The sequence below is a fragment of the Mchenga conophoros genome, linkage group LG7 (assembly GCF_057382185.1).
Source record: "Mchenga conophoros isolate Kocher_MC1m ecotype Shallow Benthic linkage group LG7, M_conophoros_male_GT1.1, whole genome shotgun sequence".
NCBI classification, from domain to species: Eukaryota; Metazoa; Chordata; class Actinopteri; order Cichliformes; family Cichlidae; genus Mchenga; species Mchenga conophoros.
This window is the reverse complement of record NC_140532.1, coordinates 43334668-43359376: the sequence shown is the minus strand read 5'-3', so window position 1 is coordinate 43359376 and position 24709 is coordinate 43334668. Positions and strand designations below refer to the sequence as shown.

The 24709-nt window shown below is 39.0% G+C and overlaps 1 protein-coding gene across 1 annotated transcript; it reads right to left on the bottom strand.

Annotated features, from left to right (window-relative positions):
• Window positions 1–1570: 1570 nt before the first annotated feature.
• Window positions 1571–22843, bottom strand: scarb2c (scavenger receptor class B, member 2c). Its single transcript, XM_085279407.1, has 12 exons — window positions 22435–22843; window positions 20214–20371; window positions 17444–17588; window positions 16121–16318; window positions 15919–16010; window positions 15031–15150; window positions 13802–13980; window positions 12872–12990; window positions 10776–10849; window positions 7877–7928; window positions 6919–7071; window positions 1571–4697 (listed from the first exon to the last, which is right to left on the bottom strand). The coding sequence occupies exons 1-12, from the start codon at window positions 22555–22557 to the stop codon at window positions 4659–4661; spliced, it is 1452 nt and encodes a 483-aa protein (XP_085135533.1). The 5' UTR covers window positions 22558–22843; the 3' UTR covers window positions 1571–4658.
• Window positions 22844–24709: the final 1866 nt, after the last annotated feature.

Below are 24709 nucleotides of genomic sequence, written 5' to 3'. Positions count from 1 at the left end.
ACCTCAACCTACTAAATGAGGCCAACTCCACGTCGGAGGTTTCTAAGTGAAACCCTAACGTGACTTTAGACCACTATGCATTTAGCCATTTGCTCCACCCATGGAGTCTTGCCGGAAGGAACTTAAAAAATTAAATGAAGTTGCTTCATCAGATGTCCAAGATCTGATGAAGTGACTTCCCGAAGATTCCCTGAATTCCCCCCTTTCCCTACAATCAGTTTAGTTTCTGCCCAAACAAAACTTCGAACAGAGAGACCGCTTCCAGACTTTAAGCTAAGCTAACTAATAACATAACTTAAAAATCATTCAGATATGAATATGCAATTCCCACAAATTATCAAAATATTCAAGAATTTAGGATTTTGTGCACTGAAGTTTACATGAAGCTGGCAAAAAGAAACTAACAGTTAATGCAGATATAAACAACCATTTCTAATGGAAAAAAAATTAATTACACCATATGCACCCGTAAATATCAGGGGTTAAACTGCAGTTCACTGACAGACCACTTGGGGCAATATCTAAAAATGATTTCATAAATATCTTCTTGCTATGATATAGCAAGCGTATTTAAAGCGTATGCATGTCTTTATGCATCATAAATATTACAAGTTATTATTATTATTACTACTACATCCTCCTTAATGGTTGGGCCATTCTGAACAAAAGTCTTCATGACCATCACCACACATTGATTATTAACATCTATGTGTCTAAAAAAAAAAAAAGATTTGTTTCACGTGTTGCCCATATGTAACAATGGTCACTAATATTTGTATTCATGACGAATTTTGTTTGAAGAATTAGAAATAAAGTCTTTAAATATCACAGATACATAACAGACAAAAATTCTAATTCTGTCGATACTGAATATGTTTACGACGACCATCAGGACTTGCGTGAATGCTACGGCAAGTACTGCTAAGTTTTATGTAAACCTTTAATTGTTGTTATTCATTCCTGTATTACACATGTCTGTTCTGCATGTAGCATATACCGATTTAAAATATAGATGAAAGACAGTGAAGGCAGCATTTTAAACTAAATGATCAGCCTGTGGGCAAACTTTGATCAGCAGCCATGATGTGAATCCAGAAGGCTACAATACAATTGGGTTGTTTGTTTGTGTGTGTGTGTGTGTGTGTGTGTGTGTGTGTGTGTGTGTGTGTGTGTGTGTGTGTGTGTGTGTGTGTGTGTGTGTGTGTGTGTGTGTGTGTGTGTGTTTTTAATGATTACTACCGGTCACACCAACATTATGGTATTACGGTTTTCCACGTAAACATTAAAACCCAAGGTTTACAGGTTAAGTTTTTTTCTCCTTAAAAACTAATCAGCTTTTCTCAAAAGCTTGCAAAGACAATGACTGAATATATCTTTATATTGTTGTTACAACCAAAAAAGATGTTTTGGTTATCAACCTACATACAGCGCTATATTAAAGAAGGGAAAAAGCAGTGCACCGTAGTTAGTCAGACCTTAGTTTGTCATAAAGCCCGTCTTGCTTTATTGGTCATCTGCAGAGCAATGATTCAATACTTTTGCAATGTCAGACAGGAACTACAAACACACCTTCAGGGAATAGCATAGAAAGTTTATTGTTGAGTCATAGCAAACGACAACGTGCAAACTGTCATACATGTGACCCTAATGAGAGATTTGCGTATAAATCGTGATTATAGTTAAGTACTGATTTTGCCAGGGAGTAGTAGTAGTGTAAACAATGTTCTCTTTTAGGCACAAAACAAACACACACACTCAAAAAAAGAAATTGAACACAAAAGATTTTGTCAGCAAAAAATAATGACTGAAATAGCAAAAACATCTATATTATAGTGAAACTGTGTGCAACGTGGGATAGAAAAATAACATTTAGTCATATGTGCTCTAAAAATTCATAGGCCAATAGGAAAACAATGTGGGGTTGTTGTTTTTTATTATTAAAAATGCTTCAATAAAGTTATAAAATGCCACAGAAGTTAAACTGGGGAAAAAACAAAATCAGTCTAAGTGCTTCAAAAGTTTTTGTGTGTTTGTCAGTGTCACTACCACAAAGCTTCATATTCCGGTTTCAGCAATGTAAATCAGTATAATTTATATTAACATATTTATGACAGTACTGGAATTAAATGAAATAATATTGTATTAGACATTCACAACAGGAAGAAAGCCATCCTGTCATTGTTGGGTTAATACTGATTGGATCACAAGGAGGACACACATGTATATATACACTAGGGCTGCCACAAACGATTATTTTGATAGTCGACTAGTCACCGATTATTTTTGCGATCAGTCGACTAATCAGATCATCATCCACTGGACGTAAAACGTACAGCTTATTGCACCAGCAGCATCTGCTCTTATATAACTATCATTAGCTTACAGCTTTAAGTGTTTAAGGTATGTGGTAACTAAAAATAAAGACAAGATGGTAGTTTATTAAATTTTAATGAAATTTGCAGATCGTTTCAGTGCAGTTTAATAAACTCAGCCGTCTGCTCCTTGCTATCTAAAATTTAACAGGACACCGGAGTATATTCTCGAGCATCTCACACTTCTGATAATCAGCTGTCTGCTTGACGTTTATTCAGCTGTGTAAAAACTATAACTTTAATCTCAGACAAACTGATTTACTCAGGAACAAATAAAATACAAAAAAAAAAAAAAAAAGCCAAACAATAACATTTTTAAGTTATCTAAGTGACTTATATTACATGTTTAACCTGAGTAGCGAAAGACGGCGGTGGGTTTGAAAACGATTTGCTAGGAGTCCGGTGTTCTCACCGGCTCTAGTGAGCCTTGAACCCCGGCTAACACTGGAGCTGGTGGGTAACAGACGTCTCTGAAAACGTGGGAGCGCTTTTGAAAATATGAGATGTCTTGATAAACTGAGCAGATATTTGAGGTTTACATAGTTACATTCTTGCCTGAAAATATGTTAAACGTTTATTTTGTGGCCCAAAAAGAATAATAAGAGTAATATTAAAACTAACTAGCTGCCGCCATTGTTGGAAACTGAGCTGGGCTGCGCTATGAATTCTGGGACACAGCTACTTCTTCTTCTTCAGGGTTTTGAAACGATATTTTGAAAAACAAGTTATGGGTACATATTTGCATAACTTTTTAGGTATATGTACAAGTAGCGGTAATTACAAGTACGAAACATGTACTGTGCTTCATAAATGAGTAACAAATGTAGTACATAATAACCTACAGCACACCATCTTTCTCTTCTTCCTGTGCACTAAAACCACCAAAGTCCTCTCCTCCAGTGTCGGATACGAACAGGCTCATGATGGCTTCGTCATCCACTCTCCGCTTCTCTTCTTTGTTGTCACTTTCAAAACCAAAGAAATCCTCGTTGTCAGTGTCGGAGTCGAACACCCTCAGAAGGGCCGTGGCGGTGTCCTCCTCTCCATCATGCAGCAGTCCAGCCCTTCGAAATCCGTTGGTGATCGTGGATGTTTTCACACTTTTCCACGCTGTCAGAATCCACTGGTGGAGTTGAGCATAACTTGCTTTTCGCAAGTTTACCGCCGCTCATCATCCACGCCTCCAACTGAACACATAGCGCTACTTTGAAGTTTGTTTTTCCCGCTACTTCGTACGGCACTACGTTGCCTGGCAGACGGACATGTGACCAACATACCACTCTTGAACCCCGATCATTCCGCCAGGCAACGTAGTGCCGTACAACAGCGGAACAAACAAAACAAATCCGCTTACGATATGACAAAAATCATGGACAATCCATAGAAAAGCCGCACCTGACTAAAAGCCGCAGGGTTCAAAGCTTGTGCAAAAAGTAGCGGCTTATAGCCCGACAATTACGGTACTCATTCCTGCGTCTTTTGGGATCTTACAAAGCTTCAAACGACGCATCGACTATTAAATTAGTCGTGACTAGTCGACTAATCGTGGCAGCCCTAATATACACTGTAGATTACTGAGCTTGGCTACAACACAGAACATCATTTTAAAATGAACAAGACCACATCGCCATAGCATCTGAAGCCAAAAGGCTGAAAGACAAGCCCAAAGTAATCTGCACTTCGAACAGGCTGCACTACTAGCCTGACTTTTTACATCCACTTCATTATAACATACAACCAACCTGGCTTCTTAATACTGTTTTTTCTTGCTTTTTAAAACTAACTCTGACTCCCAAACTAGTCTGGGAATCTAGTAACTGTTCAAGCTCTAGCCAGTTGCCTTGTAGATAGACACAACGTCTTTTATATTCAGAAACGCAGCAACAGCTCACACATATATGGCCACTTTGCAGTACAGTGTTTTTCCCACTTCCAGGATGTTTGATTAATTCAAAGCTGGGTTGTTTAAGGGGGTTAACTAACCCCGTGTTAATCCAATTCAAAAATCCCATAGTTAGGAGTTAAAATAAAAACAAGCTCAATTTAAGATTGACTGGAAAATCTGGATTCCAGCATCATTACAACTTGAAATGAAGACATTATCCTCCAAACCCAGCAACAAACACAACAAAAAGACAGTTTTTACCACTTTCTTACAACCATGAATGCGAAAGTAGATTAAAATATGAAAACCACTGTATTAGTGTTACTTGAGAATTAATGGGTGAACCCCTTGAATTGTATTGCAACCAAGGCAATCTTCCTCTTTCCACGTTCTGTTTGCTGTTACGATGAGAGCAGGGGCTGTCGTTCGGCAGCAGTGCTCTGAAAAAGAAAAATATAAAAAAATATATATATAAAATGCAAATATATTACAATTTAAAGTACTGAGAGAGGAACTGTGATGCTGCATGAGTAAGTCAGGAAAGGCAGTGAAGTATGTGAAGGTTGTTCAGGACATGCATGTAAGGAGTAGATGGAAGAGATCCTGGAGTGGTGGAAATATGCAACGGAGAGAAGAGGGATTTAAATTCACAGAGGACAAAATGCATGTGTATGAATGAGACAGATGCATATAGATCGATAAAGATGCAAGAAGTAGAGCTAATTAGGGGGAATGGGTTTAAGGTAAGTTAGAGAGGCGAGGCTGAGATGATTTGGACATTTAAAGGGGAAGGGTAGTGGAGATATTGGACAAAGGATTCTGAAGATGGAGCTGCCAGGCAGGAGGAAAAGAGGGAAACCTCACACAAGGATATAATGGAGGAGGGACATGCAGAGGATTGGTGTGACAGGAGAGAATGCTAAGGATAAGGTCAGATGGAGGCAGATGATCCAAATACCTAAATATCTGATCAGACAATGGCCTGTATTTGTATAGCGCTTTACTTGTCCCTAAGGACCCCAAAGCGCTTTACACATTCACACAATCACACGGCAGCAATTGATTAGCTGCTGATGCTGCTCATGTTCAAACTGAACATCAAAAGGGGGGCAAAAGTTGATTCGAGTGACTTTGAACATTGCATGATTGTTGGTGCCAGTAAGCAGCAGTTCTCTGGGTGCACGTGGCTTGTTGATGCCAGAGGATTGCCAAAAAAATGGCCAGACTGCTGCTAGCTCATAGGAAGGCAACAGTATCTGCTCTGAATAGTCTTAAAATCTACTACAATATTTGAATTAGGGCTGCCCCAAACGATTATTTTGATAGTCGACTAGTCACCGATTATTTTTGCTATTAGTCGACAATCAGATCATGCATCCATTGGACGTAAAGCTTATTGCACCAGCATGCATGTTTAAGGTATGTGCTAACTAACAAGAAAGACAAGATGATAGTTTATTAAATGTTAATGAAATTTGCAGATTGTTTTGGTGAAATTTTAATAAACTCAGCCGTCTGCTCCTTGCTATCTAAAATATAACAGGACACCGGAGTAAACTCTCTACCATCTCACACTTCTGATAATCAGCTGTCTGCTTGATGTTTATTCAGCTGTCTAAAAACTATAACTTTAATCTCAGCCAAACCGATTTACTCAGGAACAAATAAAATACTAAAAAAAAAGCCAAACAATAACATTTTAAGTTATCTAAGTGACTTATATATCATGTTTAACCTGAGTAGCGAAAGACGGTGGTGGATTTGAAAACGATTTGCTGGGAGTCCGCTGTTCCCACGGGCTCTAGTGAGCCTTGCCCCCGCCTAGCTAACACTGGAGCTGGTGGGTAACAGACATCTTTGAAAACGTCGGAGCGCTTTTGAAAATATGTGGTGTCTTGATAAACTGAGCAGATATTTGAGGTTTACACAGCTACATTCTCGCCTGAAAATATGTTAAACGTTTATTTTGTGACCCAGAAAGAATAATAAGAGTAATATTAAAACCAACTAGCTGCTGCCATTGTTGACAACTGAGCAGGGCCGCGCTATGAATTCTGGGACAGAGCTACTTCTTCTTCTTCGGGGTTTAACGGCAGCTGGCATCCTTGTACATGCAGTGCTGCCATCTTCTGTTTCAGTCCGTTATTACACTCTTAAATCCTGCTACTTATTCCTGCGTCTTTTGGGATCTTACAAAGCTTCAAACGACGCGTCGACTATTAAATTAGTCGTCGACGATTCTGATAGTCGACATAATCGTGACTAGTTGACTAATCGTGGCAGCCCTAATTTGAATAGACTCACCCATTAACTTATTTCAGTTAATTCGTTTTTTTTAGTTGTAGTTTGTAGTTCTTTAGAGTGGAGCGCAGCATGGCATTAATTAAACAGGTTCGATTTGTATTTTCTAAGTTATTTTTCTTGAGCATTTATAGGGCTTTTGGGGCATGCTGTGGACTAATCTAAGGTGCTTCATAATGAAAAATAAATCAATTTATTTGAACTATTTTTTAGATTATTTTAAATTGACCACATACACCATCATAAATCTGAATGAAAAAAATTGAGCCATCCTGTATGTGCAAGCACTTGGCAGAACCAGGCTCAGGCCATCTGTCCCAACATAATGACATCACACAGTTGCTTATTGCACAAGCTCACCTCGGGGACTTTCTGTTGACACACCAAGAACATGAAGATTCCTCCCACAATGATGGCTAGGCCAATCAGCATGAAGGGAATGTTCTCCACAACGTTCTGCTGAACACCAATCGCCTTTAGCTTCTTGGCTGCTGTGTCATCAATGGTGGCGCTCTGTTAAGACGGTAAGAGAAAATATTGTGTTATAGCACATAAGAACACAAACACAGCCCCTACAAAAGTAAATGGTACATTTACGGCCCTTTCATTTACCGTCTGTTCATCTTGGTGTTCAAGTTTATGAAGAAACTGAGACCATAAGAATTCTATAAACAAGTAATATTAAATTTACTAATTAGTGATTTATATTAGATTAGTCTTCTGTAGCTTTGATTCTGTGGAATCATAGTATCTACCTCTGTATTTTTCTTTTTTTGCCTCCACACAAGTTAGATTTACTAATTTATAGTCTGTCTGAGCAGGATTACACAATGCTTTAATACATAAAAGAGAAAAACACGAGGTACATACTGAAAACAAAAATGCCTCCTTTAACTACAGGGTACTCAAGGGAGTCTTTTCCCTTTGAATCATTTGTATTTAACTGAGAGTTATAACAGAAAATGTATATAAACCAGAGCTGTGGTGTGTGTGTGTGTACGGGTATTAACATCATTGTGGGGACCAAAAATTGGAAGTTTACTTTACTTGTGGGGACCGACAGCCCTTGTGGGGACCAAAATCCCGGTCCCCACGAGTTTGAAGGCATTTTTGAGACTCAAAATGTGGGTTTAGTGTCAGGGTTACAATTAGGTTATGGTTAGGTTTAGGCTAAGGGTCAGAGTTAGGCATTCATTTTTGATGGTTAGGATTAGGGTAAGTTGCTAGGGAAACCACACGTACGTACGTGTGTGTGTGTGTGTGTGTGTGTGTGTGTGTGTGGGAGAGTGAGTGAGAGAGAGAAAGAGAGAGTTTGTACCTCATTCAGATAAGCCACAGGGAAGACTACTGTCCTTACATTTCCCGTTTGACTGAAAGAGAATGACATGATAATCTTTAACTATGATGTAATGAAAAATAGCAACTTGGAAAACACAATATAATATACTTGTGTAATATAAATATACTTATACAATGTCTTCCCGGGCATGTTCTGTAAATTCATACTATCTGTATAATAATAATAATAATAATAATAATAATAATAATGGATTGGATTTATACAGCGCTTTTCAAGGCACCCAAAGCGCTTTACAATGCCACTATTCATTCACTCTCACATTCACACACTGGTGGAGGCAGCTACAGTTGTAGCCACAGCTGCCCTGGGGTAGACTGACAGAAGTGAGGCTGCCATATCGTGCCATCGGCCCCTCTGGCCAACACCAGTAGGCGGTAGGGTAAAGTGTCTTGCCCAAGGACACAACGACCAGGACAGAGAGCCCGGGGATCGAACCGGCGACCTTCTGGTTACAGATACGCTTCCCAACCCCCTGAGCCCCATAAATAAAGCTTGATTACGTATTAATCTCACACCATAAATTATGTGGAGAGTTACATAATTTATTTTTGGACTTCAAGCTCTGTCTCTAGCACCTTTAATTTGAAACGGAATAACAGATATAATATAAAAGTGCCATATCTGGGCTTGTTGGCATCAAAAGAACTGCACAAACTTTCCTTTCAAAGTTCAATATTGCACAAAAGAGCCGACGCTTGGCTAGGGATTCAATTTGATAAGATTTTACTGATATCAGCCCCAACATCAGTTCTGTTTATAAGTTGGATTCTATATTTACTCCCTTAGGCCCCAGAGACAGGGGGCAGCCTCTCTCTGACCAAAGTATTCACCATTGTGAGTGCTTTTGCTGCTAGCAGATAGCAGCAGTTGCCTGTAGTTTGCACTCGTGTGCAAAACACTCACCAAATACTTGCTAAGTGGTAGTGAAATTAGAAACAGTGTGAGTTAGCGCGGTTAGCTCATCTACGCGTTAGTACCGTATAGCCCCGCGCACGGGGCGATCCGCGCTAACTCGCAAACTGAGATTTGCCACGTTATTGCAGTTATGGTGTTAACGTCATTTTAACAAGATTAACGCTGGCAGCACTACTTTAAAGTAAAAGCTTCACCTTTTGAAACATGCTGGTGTGTTGCAGTAAGGCACAACCTTTACTTGTCTAAAGATTTTGCAATCTAGTTCACAGCAACCACGAGCAACCTCCAGGAACTGCTCGTCATCCAAGCAGGAAAAACACATTTTTCCCTAATGACCAGAGACTGGTTTCTAAGCCTCAGTTACTGGGGGGTTATGAGCATTTGTTCCATGGGAAAAAAGTAGATTTGAACAGTTTTTTACCAACAGCATAAATACTTTTATTATCTGAGTTTAACTACAGTGAAGAAAGAGAGTATAAAGAGGTTTTCTTCACTGACTGGCATCATTTTCTTTGTAATGCACAACACTGTGGTTGTTGCATTCACAAAAGTAAGTGTGGACTGTGTAGCACCCATTCGAGACTACAGTACCTACAGTTAGCTTACTTGAAGTTAAGAGTTTTCTGTCATTCCGAGTCATAAATAAAGTGACTGTGCAAATGAAAATGAGAATAAAAATCTATTAGAATGATACAAAAGTTCATGTTGCGGCTGCAGTGATGCGGACGCTGTACCGATCCATCGTGGTGAAGAGAGAGCTGAGCATAAAAGGGAAACTCCTCCTTCCTGGTCCATCTACGTCCCCACCTTCTCCTATGGTCACAAGTTTTAGGTAGTGACTGAAAGAACGAGGCCGTAAATACAAGCAGCAGAAATTTGCTTTCTCCAAAGGGTGGCTGCCCTCTCCCTTAGACATAGTGTGAGGAGTTCGGCCATCCAAGAGGGGCTCAGAGTAGAGCTGCTACTCCCCCACACTGGAAGGAGGCAGTTGAGGTGTTTCGGGCATCTGACAAAGACCCCCCCCTGGGTGAGGTGTTCATGGCATGTCCGGACCCAGTACACGCTGGAGAGATTAGATCTCTCAGTTGGCCTGGAAACGCCTTGGTTTTACCCCAAATAAGCTGGAGGAGGTAGCCAGGGAGAGGGAGGTCTAGCCTTCTCTGCTTAGGCTCCTGCCCCCATGACCTGGCGCCAGATAAGCGGAACAAAATGGATGGATTCGCAAAAGTTAGTTTGCCAAAAATAAAGAGGTATATTCTAAAAGCAGAAGGCATGCACAGGACAGATCCAAAATAGCCTGGTGGACAGAAGAGCACAAATCTTGTAGATGAAAGCAAAATGATTTGCATGGGAAAGAAAGGCCCCTTCATGACTCTATGGCAAATTACAAATATTCTCCAGGATGTAGGCCAATGTGTTTCCTTGTACATAAAAAAAAAGCCAAACCTCATAACCAGAGCCAATTATCTACTGATGTCAGTACGTTTAAGAGACATTGTTAACATTATTCAGTATAATAAATTCTGGCCACTAATGTTGTCTTGAGGGCTCCAACCTTATACATTTCAAAATATTGATGTAAACCTACTCACATTAAAGCTGACTTGCCACTTTAATATAGCTTTTGTTATTTTATCTTATTTCAAATAAAAATAACAGTAATATGTAACTATCTAAACACATACAGTCTCATTATCTTGCTGCTAGTTCCTTCTGAATTCAGATAAACACGTAACAAGTGAGCCAGGTCTGTGCAAAAGTCCACCCATAATGATGATGGTGGCATTATTGCTTTACAATTAGCTTACTGGCAGCCCTTCACAGACATGGGTACTCATGCAGCTATTGCGGCTTCACTCTTCATACTAATATAGTGAAAGTGAAATTCATGAAAAATCAGGTTATTCAGCTGCTTGAACTGATGGAAAGAGCTGCTGATTACCTGAAGGTGGGAATTTGCTCTACATAGACGTTAATCTGGAGTCGCTTGGCTGTTTGGAGAACCACTCCTGTCAGCTGTAAAACACAAATTCATTTTGTTAGGGACACAGAGAATGTGGGAAAAACTCCTGTCACTCCTGATGTATGAACACGTATACCTAAACACCTAAATAATTGTTTTCTGCCCACACTGTATTATGGCCATAATCTTTATAGTAACATGTTGACATTATTTGTAAACCAACAAACCACTGGATAGAAAAACACAGAACTATGCAAAGGTTTTTAGTTAGGTACAGCAGATTTTCCATCCATTACATAATACCATCAGGGAGGCATGTGCTCTGGCCCAGATTCCTCATGCAGCTTGAGAATGACCTCAAACATACAGCTGGAGTGATAAAAAGGTAACTTCAGTGAAAAGAAAAGAAATAAACTGAGTTAATCTGAGATTATGTGAAAAAACGGAAGACGGTGAGACATGGCAGCTGTCAAATAAACCTAATTGGGAGTTTAGTCGTTTCTTTCTTCAGTTTTCTGCATTTTGAAAAACTTAAAAGAGAGAAAAAAATCTCAGGATGTATCATGTATTTATCTAAAGTTACCCCAAACTGTTTGCATAGTACTGCCTGTAGTTTTAATATCTTTACTGTAGGCAAAAATAACTTCACAGCTCTGGGCAAGCAGGGAAGACGGCTGAGGGCATCACAACTCAGCAGTTATGATAAAATTCACAGGACTTTGATCAATCTTAATGACATCATGCCGTGGCAGAGTGATCAAGGAGGATAAACACAAAAAAATGGTAGCTTGTTTATTGGATTCAATACTTTTGTAACTGTAAAACCACCACTTTATATGTGGATGTGTGAAATAATTAAGTGTACTATTGTACGAAAGCGTGAGAGCGACTGTAAGAAGGAGTTCTGTGTTAGACTGGTCAGACTGGTGTACAAAGAGCATCTTAAGAGTGGCGTAGCAGTAAAGACAAGCAGAGGTACACCAATCTGCAAAATATCGCATCTGCAAATTGTGAACAAAAATCCGAAAAATACTGCACAATGTAAAAATGCTAAGACTTCAAGTATCTCAGCATCTAATAACATGATCAAAAGACTCAGAAAATCTGGAGAAATCTCTTTGGTGTAACAAAAAAAAAAAAGTATTTTCTCTTAAATTTTGAAAACATGGTCGCTGCATCCTCCAGATTCAAGTGGAGAGGGATCATCTGGCTTGTAAATTAGTGTTCAGTTCAGAAGCCTGCATCTCTGATGGTATGGGAGTGCATCAGTGCCCATGGAAGCCATATATAAAGCTATACACAGGCTTTACATTAACATATGCTCTAATCTTGTCTGGGAAGAACTGCCATATTTCTTCAAGACAATGCTAAACTCCATACTGCATCTATCACAACAGCTGTAAACCCACTGAAAACATCTGGAGCATCATGAAGAAGAAGAATGCTTTCTGTCTTTTACTGTGAATGTAATACAGTTTATTTATTTTTGGGAATTGCACTTTTTTTTTTAACTTTTAACTATTACAGAATCATTCATCGTTTTTTTCTGTTTTCTCTGAAAGTGTATCATGTAAAATTTGTAAAAATAAATAAATAAATAAAATCAGAAAATTAGATCATATAGCAATTGTTAATTTTTGGCTGCTGTGGCATAAATCTTTCATTGGATGGTGGTCTAATACATTTGTTAAGCACTACACAGTATGTTCAGCTACACGTTGTGCTGCTGGAGGTGTTTTTTTCAGTCTGTCTCTCGCTATCAAGACTTTACTACAAGTTCAACCAGGTAATTAGAGTATTATTATCATGATAAGAGCAGTTAGAGCTTATCTTTCGTGACAGCCCCGTACCACGTACCTCTGATTTAATTTTTAACCACTATTTTAAACAGAAGCTCAACTATTGGCTAGTCATGACAAAAAAAAAAGCTGAGACACTACTCCATCTAGTGTTGAAGATTTAATACTATATAAATCATAATTGTATTAGACAAAATATGTATTATAAATTGAAGAGAGATTCACAACAACACGAGAACGAATTAAACATTTAAGCTTTAAAGTTGTGATTCCTACCGGATTGATATCAATGGCAGTCTGGTGCTCTTCCTTGTTTGGCGTCATTCCGAATACATCCTGAGCAAATTTCTCATCTGCCTGGTAGAAGTGTGGTGAAGACATTATGATAGGAGCCCCTAAACAGCAGAAAAAACATTACAGAAGATATTAACAAAGCAGGGACAACATCTTACTCGACCTGAGGAAAATATGCCATGTGTAAAATATACCTGTAAATGTAAAACATCAATATTCTAATAATGCTATGGCTTGTAATAAACACAGCGTACAATTGTCAGGGACACTGCTAAAGTAGGCCCCAGAAATGACAGTCAGTGAATTAATTTCAGGGAGTCTTTTGCTAAGTGTTGACTCCATATTCTTTACAGTGCAATGAGGAATTGATACAAGTTATTACTCAGCACTAACAACCATAGTTTGTTTGCTTTAAATCAGATGCACCAGAGCACATCACAACAAACCACAAGAGAACTTTCACTTCACTTATTCTACCGTGTCTGAGGAGCCAGAAAGTAAATATGGGAACAAGTTCTCGTGCTTTCGACTAGTGGATGCGTTTGTAATGGAGACGGTCTCTGGCTAGCAAGCATTACTCCTTTTGTGTGTGTGTGTGTGTGTGTGTGGGGGGGGGGGGGGGGGGGGGGGGGGGGGGGGGGGGACACGCCTGACAAAAGGCGCGGTTAGCTGAAACTTGGTACAAACTGATACAACTCGGTCAGATCATGTTTTTGCCGCAAATAAACATTTCCAGAGTTCATTGGTTGAGTTATTTTGTTTTAAACACAATTGAAACACAATTTCTTTGTTCTCACCTGTCCACACAAATCACACCATGGGGGAAAGAAATGAGTCTGAACTAATGTAACTTAAAAAGCAGCATATCAAAGATCATTTGGCTATGTTTAACACAGTAAAACATTGTCTTACCTTCTTTACATACAGACACATTCAGCAGGCCAGACCCCAGGCAATTACCAGCAGGCACACAAAAGCCTGCGTTGTCTGGGTTCACAGTCAGATTGGCGAACACTGAGCTGGGAGGAACAAATCGATACCCAGTGATCCCCTTCACTGTCACATCCTCCTCATACACTGTGTACAGAGACCTTAGAAAGAGAGTTACATGCTTGTTAATCTCTGGATGCACTGCGTTACTGGACAATGACACATGGTTTGAATTCATGAGCTCAGCGATAAACTGATTTACAGAAAACCTGCATTGAACAAACTGGTTATACCAGTTTTTCAACGGTTGTGTTGACACCTCTTATTAACCAAGCTGTTAGATGACCTGTAAATGTGACTTCTGTTTCTAATATATTAACAATCACAGAGGACTGACATTTGTTGTTTTAAGCAGCATTAAATAGGCTGTGGCCTCATTTAGGAGGCTAACACTGACCAGCCTTGAAACCAGCCAAACTAAATTAGGATCCTTAATCCAATATTCAGACCAGGGAAAGGCTCAGGAAGGCTGTGGGGGGAGCCATTTCACTAGCTCAAGCCAAGAGGGAAAATACAGCAAATGCTGCATGAGTCAGCAGAATATGGCTTGAAACTGAACTGAAATAACCTTCATATGAAACTACAAAAGTCCAGATGCTCAGCTGAAAAACACATTCAGCTACAATGACTAAAATAGAAACAAACATTTACAATGAATGTTTTATACATTTCTAAATTCAAATAGTTTAAATTTACATTTAAGTTTTTTGGGGTTTTTTTTAAATACACAACCTTTTAAATTCAAGTGACGTATTAAATGTGTCTTTCTTCAATAAAGATTACATTTTGAGTCGCACGGCTTCAATCCAAATTTGAAGGTTTTGGAGGTTGGCCTCAACATTACTGAAGCAGTGTGGGATCGTCTTGACAGAGAATGGAACAAAAGGCAACCGGCATCCAAAGAAGAGCTTTGCATGTCTTTCAAAAAGCTTGGAGAACTTTTCCTGAAGACTACTTCAAGAAATTACAAGGCTGTGTTCAAGAATAAAGGTGGTCATACCACCATGTGTTTCATTAAATTACTGCAATTATTTCCCAATTTACTAGCACACCAGTAAGAGATGAGGGGTGGCTCAACACTTTTGCACAGTACTGTATATGCAATCAAAAGATTGCATCTTTCACTGGTACAGCTTTTCTGCTCTACTCACCTGCACAGGTCAGACGAGAAAATGTAGAGCATATCATTCTTGGTGATTACAGGATGGAAGCCTGTTCCAATGGTTCCATTAATCATGTTGCACTCATCAGACGTCCACCAATTCAAGGAGCTGCACAGATATTCAAAATGTTACAAAGTTCGAAGGTTTAAAAATGTTTCAGACATTTAGCACGCCCAGCTAAAAGCCATGGAAAGCCATTTGCTGGGCAAAGAAGACTGGATATATTTGTAGGTTAGGAAGCACACTATAAAATAAGGGTGTTTCCCAAAACTGCTGCTCAAGGTACAACAGCCTAGTCTTAAAACAATTAGGTTTGTAAGACAGGCAGAGATAAAAGGCAGTGCAAGAAAGATGATCATATTTTGGGGGTTTAGTGAGTACAGATGCAGAGCCGATGGTTGGCTGTTCTTCTCTGTGACAAAGATAAGAGAGTTTGGTGCTTTACCTAAGTAGTTATTTCATTATTGATTACATTTTTTAAAATGATGTTAAAGGGAGAAACATCAGCGTTTGATCCCTGCAGCGAGTGATTCTGTTTTGCTGTTGGGGGGATTTGGCTAACATGATTTGACTTTCCTCATTTAATGGCTATGAAATGAAATGATAATTATAAAAGGTATATAAGCCAAACTAGCAGCCAGTGGTTATTTTGGTCACATGTCTGTAAACAGACTCAGTTTCAGTGTCCTATCGGCGGTGATATAAGAAAGAGAACGAAAACTCAACAGGAACACAGTTAAACCCACCTTGATCATATGACACAAATCACTTGGTGTGCATCCATTAACTTCATGTCACCAACAAAACTCACTGATGAACAATTTTACAATTAAACTGTAAATCCAACATGTGCTACAGGTGAGAGGAGACAATTACCTTTCACCTTTCCACGTGTCCACTCTGGAAAAGTCCCTATAGTTCTGCTGACCAGTGAAAAACACATATTCTCCATCATTGGAAGCATTGTTCTGTAAGATGGGGGGAAAAAGTTTTTTTTTTTTTTTTAAATATTAAAAAAAATATATATATATGGTTTACACAAAGAACACAATTACACATTTATGTGCATTAAAGAGACCTTATAGAAAAGTCCAAAAACATCATCCAGATCCAGATCATGTGTAATGGTTTTCAAGGCTTTAAGAAGTCCATCTTCATATCCCCACAGCAGCTCTCCCACTGAACGAGTGGTAAAAAGGCCTTGCCCGGTGCCCTTCATGTAGGCAGAGATCAAGTTGGCTTCAATGAATTTATCCTTGAGTCTTTCCATCACTGTCTACCAGGACAAAAAGAAACAAAAAAGGGAGAAGAACGCCGTTACAGGATTATTAGTTTGAATAAACATAAAGCAGGCCATGTAAGTAAGTAAGTAAGTACATACGTGTATGTATGTATGTATACACACACACACACACACATATATATATATATATATATATATATATATATATATATATATATATATATATATATATATATATATATATATATATAAAAACATATTAAGAGAACAACTTCCTTATTTAATCTTGCTGATTGACTGAGGTTTTGCAGACATGTGAACACAAACCACATGCCCATGTGCCCATATGCCCATTAACCATGTTACGTGAACTTCTCCACAATTTTGGACAAGTGACAATCATGGTGACAATGTAGGATCAAGTGACTAAGCCCCCAGTCACACAGACCTAGATATTGACCCTCTGGCAACCACCACTTGCTAGGGAAAAACATCTCATCTCCAAGCAAAAACCTCCATTTGACTGCTATCCATCAATCCTCTTCTGCCTACCCAATTAAGGGTCAACAGGTGGATGGAGCCTATCCCGCTGCCATAGGGCGAGAGGTGGGGTACACCCTGGACAGGTCGCCAATATGTTGCAGGGCTAACACAGAAAGACAGAACCATTCGCACTCATATTCACACCCGTGGGCCATTTGGAATCACCATTTAACCTCCATTTAGAGTCTGAATGGAAGTGATAGACTTGTCAACAAATACTACCCAACTACTCTCCAAACTGTAGTGAAACCGTAGAAAGTGCAGCACAAACCAGAAATCTACCCCCTTTGAAACATGTTGACTGTAGCGCTGAGGCAAAACATTACTTTGAAGACAAACCTTCTCCATATAGGAAATGCTCCACAGGAAATGCTATAGGCACTGGGCAACCTACTAGCAACCAGAGCAAGACCCCTAAGAGGTCTTTTCTGCAGCACTTTCTTTGCAACCAACATGCAACCAACAACCAGCAACTCCTGTGAACCACTCAACAACCAGTTGAGGAATATACATGAGCAATGCCCACATGTGAGAAACCTTAATATTCGTCCTAATGTGAGAAAACTATAATACTGTGAGTGGCAGATCAGATCGGTGCTGTAGACTATTGCTCACCATGGCAGGGATATTAACTGTCCTGATGAGGTCACTCTCTGGACCTCGGGACATGTTACGCTGAAAAATGTAGGTTTTAGTGTTGACAGCTGTTACTTTAGTGCCATTATCCTGAAAGTCAATTTGCTCCATAGGCCGGTACTCTCTGTGGAGGAAAAGCAAAACATTTTTAGACAAGAGAAAAGATTCTTTGTTACAGAGCTGCAGCCAAATATAACAACTAGCTTTGTTTGTGATTTTAAAAAAAAAGCTATAGCGTAACTCCCTACTTTGCATCTGCACTCTTTAACACGCCATGTTATATAAAGCACAATACATGAAAAAAGTGTGGGGATATTAAGACATGCAGTTCTTCACATGACTGATAATGTCACATTTACTCTACATGAAAAGTGGGTTGAAGATTGTTCGTCTATTGTGGCTCAATTTCCCTTGACACACATCTGTGCAGTTTGTGACTGTGTTTGTGACATGTGACTGTGATGCAATTATTGGAAAAAAAAGAAGAAGCTTTTTTTTTTTTAAACCATAAAACGTGTCAATGGTGAGTTGTTTCTTAATAACTCAATAACAATTTCCTAAAACTGCTTTATTTTAACTGATTTGGTGACCCAGATAACGTATGTAAGTATTTACGTTAGCTTTCAGTGCTACTGAAAACAAGTCAGTGCCAAAAGAGATAAGATGGTTATCAGCTGTGTGCAGCGATATATTATACTATCACTGGGTATATGGATAATATGAATCAAATAAACTTTCTTTTCACCTTACACGTATATCTAGTTCAAAGTGCTTTACAGGTAAAAAAAAAAAAAAAAAAAAAGGCAAATTAAAATTGGCATATATTAAAAGAAAATTAAACAGAATAAACTTTAGAACATGTATACACCAAGTGAACAAAATAAGGCCAATAAAAATTCATTTTAAAAACGTAATGCTACATAAAACAGGAAAACCAAACTGTCAAATGATTAAACCAATAAATTAACCTATCAGCGAATAAAAATAAAAAGATCTGAAAAGGGAAAACAATGAAATAACATCAAGTCAAACAGTAAGTTAAAAATGTAAAACAAAGTAAGTAATATATGTAAAGCACGTTTAATCAAAAGCCAGTTTTATGAATGTCGAGATCCTGTGGGTGTGGACTGGGTAGAAAATAAACTGCACATTGACCTTTCATGGCACAATAACACTGAATGTACACAATAAAAAAAACAATAAAATGTGCTTTCGGAAAAATAAACATCTCCGTGTCACAGTTCGTAAGTCTCAGCACCAAAACTAGTACAAAAATGCTGTCTCTCAGGTGCTTACAGGTATCCAAGCACAGGATTGCTCTGCATCTCTTTAAATTTATCTCTAACAACATTCACATGTTTTTTTCTTAAACACACTATAGACCAGGGGTGGGGAACTCCAGGCCTCAAGGGCCAGTGTCCTGCAGGTTTTAGATATCACCCTGGATCAGCACACCTGAATCAAATAATTAGTTCCTTACCAGGCCTCTGGAGACATGTGTCCAGAGACTTCAAGACATGTTGGGAGGTAATTTAGCCATTTAAATCAGCTGTGTTGGATCAAGGACACTGTGCGACGACAGTGTCCTGTGAGAGCTAAGCACACCCTGGGATTCAAAAGCTTGAGCAGAAATGACTTGATGTAACAATTTTCTGTATTGACTTTATCACTTCGTCATATTGTTGTCGAGGAATTTTGGCCTGCTCTTTTCACAGCATTGTTTCCATTCATTGAGATTTACAGGCTCAGCTCTCTTAAGGCCCTGAAACAGCATTTCAGTCAGGTCGATGTCTGGACTTTGACTGGGTCATTGCAACACTTTGATCATTTTCTGTTTTCAACCATTCTGTTGTAGATTTGCTGCTGTGGCTGAGATCATTGTCCTGCTGCACGACCCAGTTTCAGCTGAAGCTAACTGTCAGACAGATGGCCTCACATTTGGCTCTAAAATACTTTGGTATACAGAGCAGTTCATGATCTAATCAATGACTGCAAAACAAGAACAAATCATCACTCCTCCAAAACTGGCTGAAAATTTGTATGAGGCGTTTGTGCTGATACACTGTGTTGGGCTTTCTCCTAAAAGTAGGGCTGTGCATTGTGGCCAATCATCTCTTTGGTCCATCTGAAAAAAAGCACAGTGTTCAAGAAATCTTGTGGTTTGCTCAGATGCAACTTTGCAAACATAAGCTGTGCTGTCTTGTTCTTTTTTTTAGAGTGAAGAGACTTCTGCCAGGGAATCCTGCTGAACAAGCCACGCTTGTTCAGTCTTTTTCCAACTGTCATGAAGTGTAATATTTAGATGCTAACTAATGCCATCTGATTAGCCGGACCTGGCTGCTATTTACCTGCTTAATTACTATTGCAGTGTCTTTTTCTGATCTTTTTAACTGCTCCACAGTTTGCGTGCAGCAGCGTTGGCTTTGTTACTTTTATCAGGTTGTTGATTTTCCAAATCAGATGTATTGTGCTTTTATAAACCTTTTTCATCTAACTCAACACCTTCACTAGTCAAATTTATTACTAGTCAATAAATTTGTATCACATTTATTCTTAATATACATCGTAAGACTGGCACCACTGAATCTTAAAAGCTCCCATTATGGGTGCTGATACATCATTGCTTTGCCTCCACCTCTTAAAATGTTCCAGTAACTTGACACTTAGTTTTTTTTGTTGTTTTGTTTTCTTTAAATCAAGAGATGAATGGAGAAACAAATGTTAAGCGTTTCTCCTTTCCCTCCCTCACCTGTATGTATACGGTCCAATCTCCACCACAGCTGGCCTCTCCCCATCCAACACCTCTTGGGGATTTGTGAGATTGAAGAAGTAAAACTGCATGTAGATATGTGCCGGTGGATCCTTCCAGGCCTCAAACGCATCTGTATCGTTTTTCAGAATGACTTGCTAATGGGGGACAAAGGGCGGTGGGGTTAAAAATGTTATTTTAGATGACTACTGTGCTGATGATATGCAGTTTCACTTCACGTTACACGGTATGAACCTGCTGAAACAGATGAAATCATCATTTGGTGTCATGACACACACACACTCACAGGCCACTGCTTTTCGGCACAAATACATAATCAACTCATTGAATTTAGCAACGTAGCCATTCTCAAGAGGACCTGCTGAAGTTCAAACTGAGTATCGTAATGGGAAAGAGACGTGATTTAAGTGACTCTGAACATGACTGCTGGTGCCAGATGGGCTGGTTTGAGTATTTCAGGAAATGCTGTTTTACTGGGATTTTCCCCAAACAACTAGATTTTACAGAAAACTGTGTGAAAATAGAAAGAATATGTAGTGAAAGGCAGTTCTCTTGGTGATTGTGAAGGTTAGAGGAGAATAACTAGACCACTTCAAGCTGATAGAAAGGCAACAGTAACAGTAATTACGTGTTACAACCAAGGTATGATAAAGAGCATCTCTAAACCCATAACACATCAACACAACCTATAAAATTGGAAACTTAGGCTACAATTCACACAGACTCACCATAATTGGACAATAGAAGATTGAAAAACTATTGCCCAGTCTGAGGAGTCTTGATTTCTGCTACAACATACAGGTGGCAGGGGCAGGATTAGGCTGGAGCTGATGGTGTAATGGTGTTTAGATATGTTCTTTGACCTCTTAGTACCATTGACTGTAGAAAACAGTTTTCTACAGTCAATGCTTAGTACCAGTTGAGCATCATGTAAATACTACAGCCTATCTGATTATTGTTGGTGACCATGGCTATTGCTTCAGCAAGATAACGCAGTATGTCACAAATCATCTCAAACTGGTTCCTTGAACATAACAATGATTTCGCTGTACTCAAAGGGCCTCCACAGTCACCAGACCTCAATCTAGTAGAGCACCTTTGAGATGTGGTTAAACATGAGATTCACATTATAAATGTGCAGCCGATAAATCTGCAGCAGCTGTGTGATGCTATCATGTAAATATGGACCAAAATTTCAGAGGAATGTTTCCAGCACCTTTTTTGACCATGTGAATTAAGGCAATTCTGAAAGCAAAAGGATATCCAATCTGATACTAGTAATGTGTACCTAATAAAGTGTCCAGTGAGTGTTTATGCCACATATGATACACAATATTTGGTGACAATCACAAAGCACAAATAAAAGGCAAAATGATCAAATGCGAAATACTGAGATGGCATCTATGTCACATGTTAAACTATATTTAGCAATGAATGTTATAAAAGCATACAATACTCTCTGTGCCAATTGTCGAATAAGCAGTGGAGAACTTTTTTTTCAACTGATCCACACAAAATTTAATTTAATTGTCTACAATACAACAGATCTGTCTAGCGGATAATCACCTGTTCTCTCATGTAAATATTTTTAGACCCTCTACAATCAAAACAGTTAAGACAAACTCAAAGCTCTGTCTGTGCCCATTTAAAATCATCTGATTTACTATCCTGGTTTTTTATTACATTTAGTAAGACGTGTTACATTCTGTAATACTTTGTTGAATTTGCGCCATTTCGCTTCTTTTTTTTTTTTACAATTACTTAATAGGTCTGAACCATACTGAGATTTGGGTTTTGTCAAATTATGTTTGCTTTTACTGAGCGTTTATTGATATATTATTCTATTTATTTAAACTATTTCAAGCCGTGTTAATTTTAGCTGTGCTACCAAAAGATTTCCGCATGTTTAGGATACAAAATGTACACATTGTGTGATCTCATCTTTTCAACCCTAGAAATAAACACTGCTACTTAAGTAAATGGGTGACAGAACAGATCTGAAATTGTATCCTAAGGCGAGCCATTTGTAAAACATTCAAACCTGAAACGCTTAAAACTGTTAAAAACACTTCCATAAATAATTCCACGCTGTATTTCTTAGACGCTAAATGAGCTAACTTTAGCTACTATGACAATGTCTCATATTAGCTTATCTGAGGTTAACGCCTACTGCAAAGGCTAGCCTAAATTAGATGCTTACCTTTTTAACCATTGACTGTACTAAATGTGGAAACACGCTGGTCAAAACCAACGAAATGCCAAGAATCAGCATCAGTACAGAAACAACTCCGACGCTGTAAACGCAACATGACTTTAGCACCATGACGAGGCAGTAGAAGGCTAAACACGTCTCTCAGCTTTCACTGACAGCAGCTACCCACTGTTTGCTGTTTTTGTTTTGAGAAGCCAGGAACTTGCTCGGTAGAGCAAAGACTCACTTCCGGAATAAGACACTTCGCTCCTACCACATCCGGTTTCATAGACAGTCGATAGGGTCAGTGAGCATTCAGCCGTAAAAAAGAAGCTGCAGTGATTTTAAATAATCTGTTTAACCTTTGTTATGGGGCTCAATGGTGAAATATGATGTATGAAAAACATAACAAATTAAACTCCCTCCACAAGAGCTGGTCGTTATTATAGCTGAACCGCAGAACGAGTAGGCTATCTATCTTGAAGGCAAACATTCTTTGTTTTTTATCTAAAGCAGTAGCAGTTTAAACCTTTTGTTACGGACTTAAAAAAAAAAAAAACATATTTGTTAAATATGAGTATAAAATTGTGTCATTCATTTCAGTGCGACTCGGACTAAGCTTTTTTTAAAAACAACAAACTGCAATAAAGAGACAAGAGAAAAAGACAAAAGAACCAAGACAAGCCAACTGTCACGAGGGGCAGGACGGACAGGTTCAGTCTGTGAATCACAAATTACAGTTCTTTATTCACACAACACCAGGCGCTACGTTTTAGGAAGTGGCATAGCAGTAAACAGCTTCTCCACTAGATGTCCCTGTCTTACCATTTACTAAGATTTTTGGTTCTCTTTGCTGCCTCTAACCTGAAATTATAGCGGACCGTATACCGGGGTTGTCATTCGTCTAACCAGACTAAACTATGAGTAACAACGTGTGTCAGTCTTTGTCTCACTTTGTTTTCTGTTTTTTTTTTCTTCTCTGATCAGAAATTCCCAAATTAGACCGCTTCATTAAAAAAAAAATGCTGCTCATTTTCATCTGAGAAGCAGATCAGAACACACTTTATATTAGTTTATTATAAAAAAAAAAATACCAACAATTTAGTAAAAATGTATAGTTTACAAGCACAAAAACCCTAAAATAAGGAAAAAAAACTTTGAAAGAATGGCTACTATATGACACAGTGAGCTACAGTGGGGCAAAAAAGTATTTAGTCAGCCACCGATTGTGCAAGTTCCCCCACTTAAAATGATGACAGAGGTCAGTAATTTGCACCAGAGGTACACTTCAACTGTGAGAGACAGAATGTGAAAAAAAAATCCATGAATCCACATGGTAGGATTTGTAAAGAATTTATTCGTAAATTAGGGTGGAAAATAAGTATTTGGTCACCTCAAACAAGGAAAATCTCTGGCTCTCACAGACCTGTAACGTCTTCTGTAAGAAGCTTTTCTGTCCCCCACTCGTTACCTGTATGAATGGCACCTGTTTGAACTCATCATCTGTATAAAAGACACCTGTCCACAGCCTCAAACAGTCAGACTCCACACGCCGCCACGGCCATAACCAAAGAGCTTTCGAAGGACACCAGGAAAAGTATTGTAGACCTGCACCAGACTGGGAAGAGTGAATCTACAATAGGCAAGCAGCTTGGTGTGAAAAAATCAACTGTGGGAGCAATCATCAGAAAATGGAAGACATACAAGACCACTGATAATCTCCCTCGATCTGGGGCTCCACGCAAGATCTCATCCCGTGGGGTCAAAATGATCATGAGAACGGTGAGCAAAGATCCCAGAACCACACGGGGGGACCTGGTGAATGACCTGCAGAGAGCTGGGACCAAAGTAACAAAGGTCACCATCAGTAACACACTACAACGGCAGGGAATCAAATCCCGCAGTGCCAGACGTGTTCCGCTGCTGAAGCCAGTGCATGTCCAGGCCCGTCTGAAGTTTGCCAGAGAGCACATGGATGATACAGCAGAGGATTGGGAGAATGTCATGTGGTCAGATGAAACCAAAGTAGAACTTTTTGGTATAAACTCAACTCGTCGTGTTTGGAGGAAGAAGAATACTGAGTTGCATCCCAAGAACACCATACCTACTGTGAAGCATGGGGGTGGAAACATCATGCTATGGGGCTGTTTTTCTGCCAAGGGGACAGGACGACTGATCCGTGTTAAGGACAGAATGAATGGGGCCATGTATCGTGAGATTTTGAGCCAAAACCACCTTCCATCAGTGAGAACTTTGAAGATGAAACGAGGCTGGGTCTTCCAAC